The following is a 12,625-nucleotide window of genomic DNA, read 5'->3' on the forward strand; positions in this document are numbered from 1 at the left end:
AAGAGCCTGTTAAAATCTCAAGCTATAAAGAATTTATCAGTACCATTTTACAAAGTATTAATTAGTTAGATCATAGGTTTTTAACTTTTTTGATGCCATGGACCATTCCCACAGTGAAGCCTATAGACCTCCTTTTCAGAATGTTTTTTTTTAATACTCAAAATACAGAATTACAAAGAAAAACAATTATATCGAAACAATTATCAAAACACTTTTTAATCAGAGATATATTTATTTATAGTATATACGCTTCTTTATTAATACATTAAATAACAAGATCTAGTGATGACTCATAACGATAATTTTGAAGTACATGGCCATAAACAACATTCTGTGATATCTACAACAACTCTAAATTGATTTGAAAATATGTGAGTTCTAGGGCTTCCCTGGTGGTGCAGTCGTTGAGAGTCCGCCTGCCGATGCAGGGGACATAGGTTCGTGCCCCGGTCCGGGAAGATCCTACATGCCATGGAGCGGCTGGGCCCGTGAGCCATGGCCGCTGAGCCTGCGCGTCTGGAGCCTGTGCTCTGCAGCGGGAGGGGCCACAACAGTGAGAGGCCCGCGTACCATAAAAAAAAAAAAAAAAAAAAAAAAAGAACTGAAAATATGTGAGTTCCATTGGGGACAAAGTCACAGGTATCCCTGGTGCTTTTCTATAGTTTGCTGCTTATATTCTTAATCTTTAAAAATGTTAGATTTCACTTAAAATTTTTTCTATCCAAGTTCACAGAACTCATAGTTTTCCCAAAGTTCAATATTCTGTATAAATGTAGGAAGGTTAGACAGATGCCTTTTAATCTTTGTTTTAAATACCTCCACAGAGGCATTTCATACCTTATAAGTAAATGCACAATGCCTTATATAATAGTTTTCATAGTAGCAAGGTTCTTCAGAGCTTTGAACTAAAATCTGTCACTTTGTAATTAATACCTAATAGTTATTATTTGCCCTTTTGAAATAATAAATAAGACTGCTTCCTCTTCAGTCTCACAGACTTTGAGATACTTGAAAAGAACTATCAAATTTTAACATAACTTTTTCTACTCTAATAAATGGATCTAATTCCTTAAATTCTGTCCTATATAGGACAGAATTTGTAGACTTCCTTTCTAAATTTCATATACCCTTCCTAAAATATAGCGCTGAATCCCAAGCACTTGGGGAGATACTCAACAGACATTTTTTGAAGGTAGACCAGTTCAGAACACTGCAAAACAGCTACATTTGATATAATTATATTTTTAAAAAACCTAAAATGGAATTATATTTTAACAGCTGCATGATACTGTTATAGCATTATTATCAATCTTTTCATTTTGTGATACAAACTAATAACTTTACATTCATCCTGTTGTCTCTGGTAGTTACTGTATCTAAGAGTTTCATATCATATATAAATTCATTTAGCACAGATAATTAAATAAGGGACATTAATAATATTAATTGATATTTATGAATACCTTTATATTTAAGTACATTATAAAGACCATTTCATTTTCAAAACACTCATAAGGTATATACTATTACCTTAATTTTTAAGGAAACGTATGCTTGTCCAAATTCAGTAACTTGCCCAATGAGTAAGAAGAAGCTGAGATGAAAACCCATGTTGCCAACACATGAACTAGTGAGCTTAACTGCACTACTATATGCTTTCCATTTCAAACATTCTTCTACAAGATTGTGTGCAGAGGGGAAAAAAAAAGCCAATACAGAGCCATCACAGGGCCCCCTGCAAACTGGCACAAAGCAATACACAAATTTTGTCTATGACTGTTCAGTTACTCCCAAATCAGGTGACAACAGTATCTACTAAATAACCATATTATTCACAGAAACTGTATCAGGGTACATTGTCAAATATTTTCCTTACACATACACCTCATAGAACAACATGATCTCTGAGGTTCCCTCAAAGTCTCAAATTCTACAACTCAGTATCAATAGCAATCCCAACTTGTCAAAGTAATCCTATTAAAAAGAATACATGAGATTAGCTTAACGAATGCTCAAAGTATAGCACAAAAGAGTATTTCTTTAAAAGAGATCAAAGTTGTCTAGAGAAATCATAATCAGACCTCATTTTAACTTACATACATGTACATGATCCAAAGTATCAGTATCTCCATATCTCTGTGAATTTACAGATTCTGTTTCTTAATAAGGTGATTTGAATAAGCTTATTTGAGCGCTTTCTGAAGCTTCTTTGCGCAATTTTGTTTTAGCCACTAGGGATGGAAAGGTCCTTAAAAATATAGGATTATAAACATCTATTTATCAAGCCTCAATTGTCACCTCAATTGTTCAAATGTGCAAAAGGAAAGCAATGCTATGACAAGTGACCCAAAAAGGTTGACTTATGGTCATCTTTTTTGTACAATATGATTAAATATTATATAATTTGTAGAGTATTATTATAAATCATTACCATAAGCTAATTAGCAACTCCAAACTCTCCTTTTCCCATGTTGCCTTGGCTTTATGGAGTTTTTGTTCTTTAGTGATTGAAAATACATAGAAATGTTCTCTGGTAACATGTAGGTAAGGCATACAAAATTTGAGAAGGAAAAACCATACAGGCACAGAAATACCAACATTTATATTTATTTCATACAACATATATAATATATAATCTAAAATAAAACGTTTATTTTTAAAGCAGTGAATATTATGTTTCTTCACTCAATCCAATAAATATGATGGGTACCATTTACTTCCTATAAATTGTTATGCTTAACTATCACTCTCAGAATTTATTTAAACTCCACTTCTTAAGAATTTGAGGCTCTTAAAACAAACATACAGAATAAAATACAATACAAATAAAAAATAAAAATATCAGAGTGAAGAAAAAATAAAATGCAATTTTAAGTGTTGCACTTGGAGTTTTGGATCTGGCACTGAGCTTTTTAGCAACCAGGTTAAAAAGCAAAGAAGCATCAATTTTTAAATTCTAATTATGAGAACAATGCTTGCTTTCAGAATCTAGAAGAAAACTCTCACCCAGTAATTTAACTATTTATTTGTGATATGACAAATACAGAGATTTCTTCTATATAAAGAAATGCTTTCCTAAAAATCTATATAAATACAAAGTCGTACTATGAAGTTTTATGTTTTCACATATTTCAAATATAAAATTTTGTTCTAAGAATGTAAGACTAAGGTATAATTATAGCACCATCATTTGAAAAGTACATATTAAAAAATTATAATTCCCTAATAAACTGCTGGTATTTAAGTTTAAAAGCACCAAAGCTAAATTATATTATACAATATATAGGTAACATATAATTCATGTGTTATTTATACATACGGCATTTATAGTTGTTTAACTTTATTTTAATATAATATGTAATATATAAGCTTATGTTTATTATATAATAAAGTATACTTACATATGAAAATTTAGGTTTAAAAGCATGAAATTTAAAATCATAATTTATATATTATATATCAGATAAAATATATTTTATATATTATATATTTTAGTGATTTTAAATTTACTTTAAGTTTAAATATATAATATTATACACAGAGAGAGAGAGGAAGGAGGTGGAAGTAAGGAAGAAGGGAAAGAGGGGAGAGGAATGCTTGTGACGAGTTTAAGGATGGCATATGTGAGAACAATTTTTGAAGCATATGCTATATTTAATCTCTTCAAACTATATTGATATTTCTAACTAAAATTTTTTTAACTTCTTGCATGTGTGCTATTACTTTAATGTCTGTTTTCAGGTATATAAGTTCAGGATGTCAATGAATTAGGTGATTAGTGTAATTAAAATAGAGGGAGGTTTATTTTATTAGATTTCACAAATATTCTCAAGATCCCCAAAACCCTGTAAGAAATTAACATCACTCTTTTATATATTTTCTCATCTATACGTAAAGAGAATAGTCACTGAATGTCTTTTTAAAAAAAATCTTATTTGACTAGAGCTAGAAAACCTTCTAAAGTTCCCTGACTAAACAACGTGGTTCTCTTGAAATTTTATAAAAGGCAACATTATGACACTTCACTGTGTCACCCAAGAAGATATGCTGAAGTCCTAACCCCCTACCTCAGAATGCGACCTTATTTGGAAATCAGCTTTTCACAGATGAAGTGAGTTAAGCTGAAGTCACACAGGAGGAGCAGAGTGGACCCTTAATCCAATTTAATTGGTTTCCTTATCTGAAGAGGAGACCACTATGTGAAGACACAAACACACAAGGAGAAGACAGCCATGTGACTACAAAGGCAGAAACTGGAGAAATCTGTCCAACAAGACAAGGAATGACAAGGATTGTGGGCCCACACCCGATGCTAGAAGAGGCAAGGAAGGATCCTCCCCCACAAGGTGCTTGCCAACATCTTGATTCCAGACATCTAGCCTCCAGAACTGTGAGGTAAGTTTCTGATTTAAACCACCCATTCTGTAATCCTTTGTTACAGCAATCCTAGGAAATTAATACAGGCAAATAATAATTTTTTAAGTTACATAAACAGAAGAACAACATATTTAAAAGTCCAGAGAATCTTAAATATTGAGAAAAAAAAGCAATGCTTTTGTTCACCTTTTAATCATTTTAAACAATACTTCCGATTATCTGCTTTACTTTTATTTTTGCTTTGGTAAGCAAAAATTTGCTACATTACTTCCACAAAGCTCTTTACTACAAACTTTCTAGTTTCTACAATTTGGGACACATATATTTTAATTTTAGATTGTATGTCTCAGTCACAGAGAATCTGTACTGCTAATCCTTACCCTTTCATCAATTAGTTCAAAAAGTGGTTAAGAATATAACACAAAACCTGGATGTAGACTGTCAGGGTTTAAATCTCAGCTCTACCACTCATTAAGTATGTGACCTTGTGTAAATTACTCATTCTCTCTATGCCTTAGTTTCCTCATTAATAAATGCATAGTAAGTACTTTTTAAATGTTAATAGTAACTGTAGCAGAATAATTGCCTATGCTTAAAAAGAAGCTTTTAATGTGCCTAAACTCTATTAATGCTTTATATATTTTCTCCTGTAAGACCTTCTAGGCCTTCCATAGAATCTCTTAGTAGTATTTTTTTCAAAATTATATTTTCTTACTACCATGAAATATAATTTCAAAATTATATTTTCTTACCACATTGTAAGTACTCTACTTTTCGTATCATCTTTTAGATTTATTAGAGTATACTAAAGAGTGCTTTATATTAAAGAGAATACAACTATCTGCTGGCCCATCTTTCAGTGGAGTATAGTAACATAGCAGAAATTAAAAACTATTTAAAACCATTTCACTTTTCCATATTATTTATTTAAAATTTTTTTCCCTCTGAATTCCATCCTAAATTTATCACACTAGTAGTTCTAGCCTAAAATGGCATTAGCATAATAAATAAATTTAAGATGCAGAGAGGAGAAATCAAAGGAGATAAACAAGAGGTTTTTATATTTACAAAAGAATGTTAGATTAAAAAAATTTTACAAAATGACAGTGCAAAAGTGACAGGTTTTACTACACTCACAATGATTGAATATTACTTATCTTTTTGGGTTGGGTCCAATTATTTACTGATCGATAGTAGTTTCTGAGCTATCAATTTCCAGCTATAAAGTGCTAGTAAAAAAACATGGGCTCTGGACTCAGACTATCCGCGTTGGAATCCTAATTCAGGTAAGTAGTCTAGCTTTTCACAATTTTGCTTTAGGGTATGGAACACAAGCTAAATTAACCGAAGGCTACACTGCTCTCCTTTGTCATTGCCCCTTATGAATATATCTGTTAAGTCCCATGGGACAATGGCATGGCCATGTTCAAAAAGGTCCAGTAACCGTTTGGTCCAGTATCATTAGAAACTGACTTCCATTTTCGTCAATGATGAGAATAAATGTAATATATTCCTTTCATGTAGCTGTATTCTAAAGTAGTTGTCATTTTTACAAGATAGCCAGCAAATAAAACATTTGAAAAAGGCCCCCTTTCTCCCTCCCTCCCTCTCTCTCTCACCACAAACACATAGAAAAAAGTCCCTAGGCAAGGAGACAAATACTTATTAATAATATCATGTCCTTTACTCCATGAGAGAAGTGGAACTAGTCTAATACTACAGCTTAGAAACTAATAATTCCTAATAATTTATAGGCAAATTAACATTAATAATTTGTGTTTTGTTACCAGTATGCCATTTGGTATCCTAAACTTTGAGTGCAAATTGGGGCAGAGAAAAGGATGTCTCCTAAAATCAGCACAGCAACACAGAAGAATCTCTCACAGGAGTCTAGCCAGTTAATGGAGAAATAACCTTTTACATGTAAACATAATCATTGGGTCATTATGAAAATGGGAAATTATGATTAGTATTAATTCACACAGGAAAGGCACAAAAAACATAATTCCTGTCAGAGGAATTTTAATCAAAATTATTAAAGTTTTTTCCTCGGAATTCATTTGTAAAATGTAACATATAGAACATCTATTCCTTTAAAATGCTAGATAAATTAATATACTATTAGTTACTCCGAATTAATATTCTGAAGAACAACCAAGATAATAATTTTTTTTTTCCTTTGGCAGTGCTGTGCAGCATGTGGGATCTTAGCTCCCTGACCAGGGATCGAACCCACGCCCCCTGCAGTGGAAGTGCGTAGTCTTAACCACTGGATTGCCAGGGAAGTCCCCATAATTTATTTTTTTAAAGTGTGCCAATAATGAACTCAAGAGTTTTAAGTATTATATAAACATTCACAGAAACTCAAATAAAAATCAAACTGGGGGCTTCCCTCGTGGCACAGTGGTTCAGAGTCCGCCTGCCGATGCAGGGGACTCGGGTTCGTGCCCCGGTCCAGGAAGATCCCACGTGCCGCAGAGCGGCTGGGCCCGTGAGCCATGGCCGCTGAGCCTGCGCGTCCGGCGCCTGTGCTCTGCAACGGGAGAGGCCACAACAGTGAGAGGCCCACGTACCACAAAAAAAAAAAAAAAAAAAATCAAAATCAAATTGGACGTGGACTTCCTATCATGATATACTCATGCTTGTTAAGTAAAATTCCTGTCTTAGTTAAATTATTATATGATATTCATAAAAGGGCTGATGAATATCTTTGGATTACTACTACCACCAACAGTAATCCATTTAAGCTGTCTGATTTAATAAGAATGTTTCACTTTAAAAACCGGGATTTACAAATTTAATTAACAAACTAAAAAGGTAAAATTTCGTTCAAGCCATAGGCAAAGTAGGATTAAAAAAATGGTGATATATACAAATACAGTGACATTTCTTGATAGCTTTGAAAAGAAGAGAAACTTACAGTGGTCTTATCAAGTTCAGCCTCGGATGATGTTGGTGACAAAGGACTTATGGGGCTTAGAGACGGGGAGCTCTCAACACTGGAGACATATTCAGGATCAGGAACATATAAAACCTGGAAGAAAATATTCACATAAAGATTTAGTCAAACTAAAATATTAATAATCAGATGGTATTCTCTAAGTGAGCACCATTAACAATGACCTTCAGAAATAAATTGTAAAAATTAAAACCTTCAGATTAAAAGAATGTTTATTACCGAAATAACTGTTAACAAAATTTTAAAAAAGATATTTAATTTAGATAAGTTTGATAACACAAACTGTGGGCAACAGTGAAGGGCAACAGTAATTCTTAAAAATTATAGGTGTTCCCCTTAAAGGACAATTTGTCAACAGCCAGCAAAACTTAAAATGCACATATCCTTTAACTGAGCCATTTTACTTCTAGGACTTGACTTTATAGATATACGTGCATATAAAGAAAAAGAGAAACAAACAAGAATGTTTCCTAGAGCAATGTTTACATAGCAAAAAAGTAGAAAGTCTAAAGCCTACTGTGCTTGCTTAAACCATAATACAGGCACACGTCGTTCTACTGTGTCATCTTATTGGACTTCGCAGATATTGCGTTTTTTACAAACTGAAAGACTGTGGCAACCCTGTGTCAAGCAAGTCTATCAGTGCCATTTTTCGACTGCATTTGCTCACTTCCTGTCTCTGGGTTACATTTTGGTGATTCTTCCAATATTTCAAACTTTTCATTATTATTATATTTGTTATGGTGATCTGTGATCAGTGACTGCTGCAAAAAGATTATGACTCTCTGAAAGCTCAGATGATGGTTACCATTTTTTAGCAATAAAGTACTTTTAAATTAAGGTATGTACTTTTTTTTTTTTTTTTTTTGCGGTATGTGGGCCTCTCACTGTTGTGGCCTCTTCCATTGCGGACCACAGGCTCTGGACGCACAGGCTCAGCGGCCATGGCTCACGGGCCCAGCCGCTCCGTGGCATGTGGGATCCTCCTGGACCGGGGCACGAACCCCTGTCCCCTGCATCGGCAGGCGGACTCTCAACCACTGCGCCACCAGGGAAACCCAAGGTATGTACTTTTTTTAGACATAATGCTATTGCACACTTAGCAGACTACAGTGTAGTATAAATATAACTTTTATACACACTAGGAAACCAAATAATTCTATGACTCGCTTTATTGTGATATCTGCTTTACTGCAGTGGTCTGGAACCAAATCCACAATATTTCCAAGGCATGCCTATATATTAATAGAGTGCAATACTTTACATACATGAAAAAGTCTGAGATTGAGTTATGCTTCAACAGAACATTTTTCCAGAATCAAAGTTATTTACTTTTTTTAAAGAAGAAAGAAAGGCTAGAATATTTTTGGAAGGGGATACATATTGGTAACTGTGGTTGCTTCTGGAAAAGGAAACTGTAAGTCTGAGATAAACTACCTTTAAAAAAGTTTGAATTTTTTATCAGGTACATGTACTGCTTTGAATATTTTTTAAAGCTCTTTAAAACTATATTTGAAAAGACAACAGTTATTTTCAATATGTATTAAGAAAAATTCACATGGATATAAGTGACATTTAATTTTCTCTTCTAGAACCAATGTGATTTGTTCAAAGTGTGCATAAAATTACTCTTCTTAAATTAACTGTATTGCAATGGATACTTTCTGTCTTAAAACTGATGCTTCTAACCATCAATGCATTAAAAAAAAGATACCTGTCCAGTAACAACTGCTCGGGAGAATAACTTATTTAACTGAACAAGTTCGTTGGGCGTTGTATCAAATTTCAGGGCTATACTATTCAAAGAATCACTTGATTCAACCTGTTTAAGAGAAAAAAAAAATTAATTTGTTAAAAGAGAAAAACTAAACGATGAGGTTTAATGATCATTAATATGTCTATGGACCAATTTTACATTTGACTAATAACTGGTATTTCCATCTTTAGAGATAGGATAACTTGACAAATTTTGTGTTTGTTAGCAACTGATCTCAACCTATTATGATACAGAGTATATGCTTTATCATAATACATCACAATTACATGTAGGCCTCTACTTCAAGCAATTTCAAAATACAAAATATAATTTTCAAAACACAAACAAGTGATTTTTATTTTACAAAGACTTTAAAACAATATAAATAGTTTGTAAAACATATGTAACTTCTAGAAGCTAATTTTACTTTAGCAAAGTATGCCTGTATTAAACTTAAAGTGCTGTTTCTAATGATCTTTACATAATCTTCCATTTAAATAGATAAATTAGAAAATATATTTGAACGAAAGCTGAGGAATATGTTTTTGAATTAGTATATTTTAATGATCATATTTATAGAAATCTTAAATCATGGGATTTAATTGTCAATTATCCTGAAAGAAAGTCATTTGATCAATGTATTCCTTTAGAGTTCTCTATACATAAAGCATCGCTGTAGAGAATGATGAAGTCCAATGAAGTGGTTTTAGTGCATAAGGGATTTACAATCTAGTTAGAAAATAAGAAAGACAAAAAAGGTTATATAAAAGATAAAGAGCAATTTAAGTGAAACAACAAATGCAACAGAAGCTCTGAGCAGACAGAGCAACATATTTGCTCCAAATTGTCCAAGAAAGACTTTATGGAAAAGATTTAAAGCTATCTTGAAGAACGGGTAGGAATTTGAGAAGTAGAGAGTAGGGAAGAACATTCAAAATGAAGAGAATAGAACTGACATATTAGGAGACAGAAAAGAACAAAACACATTTGTGGGATACTATCTCTTCCTCCTAAACCATCCAGGGTACACTCATGAATTTAGGATTTTAGGAAGGTAAGTAGAGCCAGATCTCAAAAAAAGGATGAGATTGAATCAGGCATTTTGAATTAGACTGTAAAAGACTTCGAAAATCAGGAAAAGTAGATATGTATGTGGGGGTAAAAACAAACAAACAAACAAACAATATATATTTTTTCTTTAATGGTTTTGTAAAACCAAATTGATGCCAAAGACACAGACTAATAATCTAGCCCTGCTCTCTTCTTCCATGCAAACTTTCTCATCTATGAAATGAGATGGTATGTCACCTACCTTATTGAGATAATGTATGTAAAAGCTCTCTATAAACCAATTTTACTTTGCAGAAACATCTGGAAGCTTACAAAGTTCTTATTAATTAACACACATTTCATCTTCACAATGATCCTATCAGTTGTGGTAATGAAAGTAATAAAAACACCAATATGAAGCAAGGAAGTTACATGGCCGAGTGGCATCTTAGATTAATGGCTACAGGTCTATGATTAATGACACAAGAGAATGGATGCAGAAAAACCAATGTAATACTACAGCAGCAGATCATCCTTAAGGTCATACAAATGTAAAGAAAGAGATAAAGGTATAAGATTTTCAGATAAGACTCAAGAGAAAACAGGAATGGATTGAATGAAGTTGTAATAGAGCAGTAGTTGTATTACGTCAGAGGTGCAAACATTAATGATCAACTGATGCTAAATCCAAAAATTCCAACCTGGATGAACAACAGATTGAAGGAAAATAGAAACAAGAAAATAAAGCATTAGGCAAGAATGAAGAAAAAACTGGTGAAAGGTTTGCTATAATTTGTTAAATATGAAGTGGTGGTAGGAAATGTAAGCATCTAGAAAGGCAGAAATAGAAAAAAGTTTGGGTCTTACTTCATATAGTAAAGTTCTTAAGTTCTCCAAGTTGCAGAATGTAAATGGGAAAGTGAAAAGATACAAGGAACCACTCACATTTGGAATCAACAAGAGCAGAACAACCAGTGAAAGAGGTGTAAGATACAGTCAAAATGTTAGCAAGAACAGGGCAATGAAGCATAATGATAGCAAAATGTAGTACAATTAGTTTCTAGAATAAATTGAGAAAGGAGAGTACATAATCAAAGAAATAATGGCTGATAATTTTCCAGAATTTATGAATGGCATGATTCCTTAGAGTGAAGAAACACAGTAAGTAAGATAAAAATTTGTCTGAATCTAGACTTATCACAGTGGCACTATAGAACTGTAAGGACAAGAAGTAAACTTCAGAAAACAATCTAAAAAAAGAAGACTGCCTAGAAATGAACAAAAATAAAAAGGCAACAGAAGGGCATAAGATAATAGATAACTACATTCAAAGTGCTGACAGAGGGCTTCCCTGGTGGCTCAGTGGTTGAGAGTCCGCCTGCCGATGCAGGGGACACGAGTTCGTGCCCCGGTCCGGGAAAATCCCACATGCCGCGGAGCGGCTGGGCCCGTGAGCCATGGCCACTTAGCCTGCGCATCCGGGAAAAAAAAAAAAAAAAAAAAAGTGCTGACAGAAAATAACTGTTTACCTAATAATCTATAGGCAGCTCAACTACCAGGAATGAGGGTGCACTGAAGACTTTTCAGACACTGCCTGATTATCCATTCACAGATCCTCACTGAAAGGTACATTAAAGAACATTGAGAAGGAAAGTAAAACAAGAAAGAAGGAACAGTGAGTGGTATGCAACAACAAAGAAAAAGCCACCAGGTTTGATAATTAGAAAATCATTAGTGACCTTAGACAAGGCTTTCGGTAGAATGGTACAGGGATATTAAATTAACTAGGAAGAAAATGGTTATGTATAGCATTTTCAAGGTCTACTTGATCCTACTGAAAGTAATTTTATAGTTAAAAACTGTGCGTGTATGTGCATATATAAACACATACGTAATATATATGTATGTTTTTTTTTATGTATGATTCTAACTTTAAAGCTACCTAAGGTACAATGACTAATTTATACTATATTTAGGTGGTCCGAAAATACATCTAAGCTAAACCATAAATATTTTAGAATAAGTAAATGTTGAGAGTACACTGTGATATTGAAAGATTTCAAAAGAAATACAGAAAAATATATTTTTCCCAAATACAAAAATCATGTTATGTACCTTATATAAAGATATTATATGAAGATTTTACAAATTATAATAAGAATAGAAGACAGTAATATCTTAGTTTTAGAAACACATGTGTTTCTATCTTTAGGATATGGCATCGGGAAAAAACAAAGGGATAAAAAATGAAAACAAAGATCTCCTAGAGGATGTTTTATAGCTTTTCTTATCAGTAACTGATTATTTCCCAAAGGTCATTTATAACATAAGAAAAAATATATAGTAATTCCTCAGTATCCCAGGGGATTTGTTCCAGGATCCCCACAGATATCAAAATCCATGGGTGCTTAAGTCCCTTATATAAAATGGCATAGTTATTTGCATATAACCTACACACATCCTCCATATACATTAAATCATCT

General features: G+C 33.0%; 1 protein-coding gene across 10 annotated transcripts in view; it reads right to left on the reverse strand.

Annotated features, from left to right (window-relative positions):
• Nucleotides 1-12,625, reverse strand: part of OXR1 (oxidation resistance 1) — a 719,190-nt gene that overhangs the window by 68,578 nt on the left and 637,987 nt on the right. For 9 of the 10 annotated variants that reach the window (XM_029222485.1, XM_029222484.1, XM_029222488.1 and 6 more), the window contains 2 exons: nucleotides 9,051-9,158; nucleotides 7,298-7,411 (listed from right to left, as the gene is read on the reverse strand). In XM_029222485.1, coding sequence (XP_029078318.1) covers nucleotides 7,298-7,411; nucleotides 9,051-9,158 — 222 coding nt within the window. The remainder of the gene's footprint in view (nucleotides 1-7,297; nucleotides 7,412-9,050; nucleotides 9,159-12,625) is intronic. The other variant, XM_029222490.1, reaches the window with a different exon arrangement.

The sequence above is a fragment of the Monodon monoceros genome, unplaced genomic scaffold, assembly GCF_005190385.1.
Source record: "Monodon monoceros isolate NGI ecotype Baffin Bay Population unplaced genomic scaffold, NGI_Narwhal_1 Super_Scaffold_14, whole genome shotgun sequence".
Lineage (NCBI taxonomy): Eukaryota > Metazoa > Chordata > Mammalia > Artiodactyla > Monodontidae > Monodon > Monodon monoceros.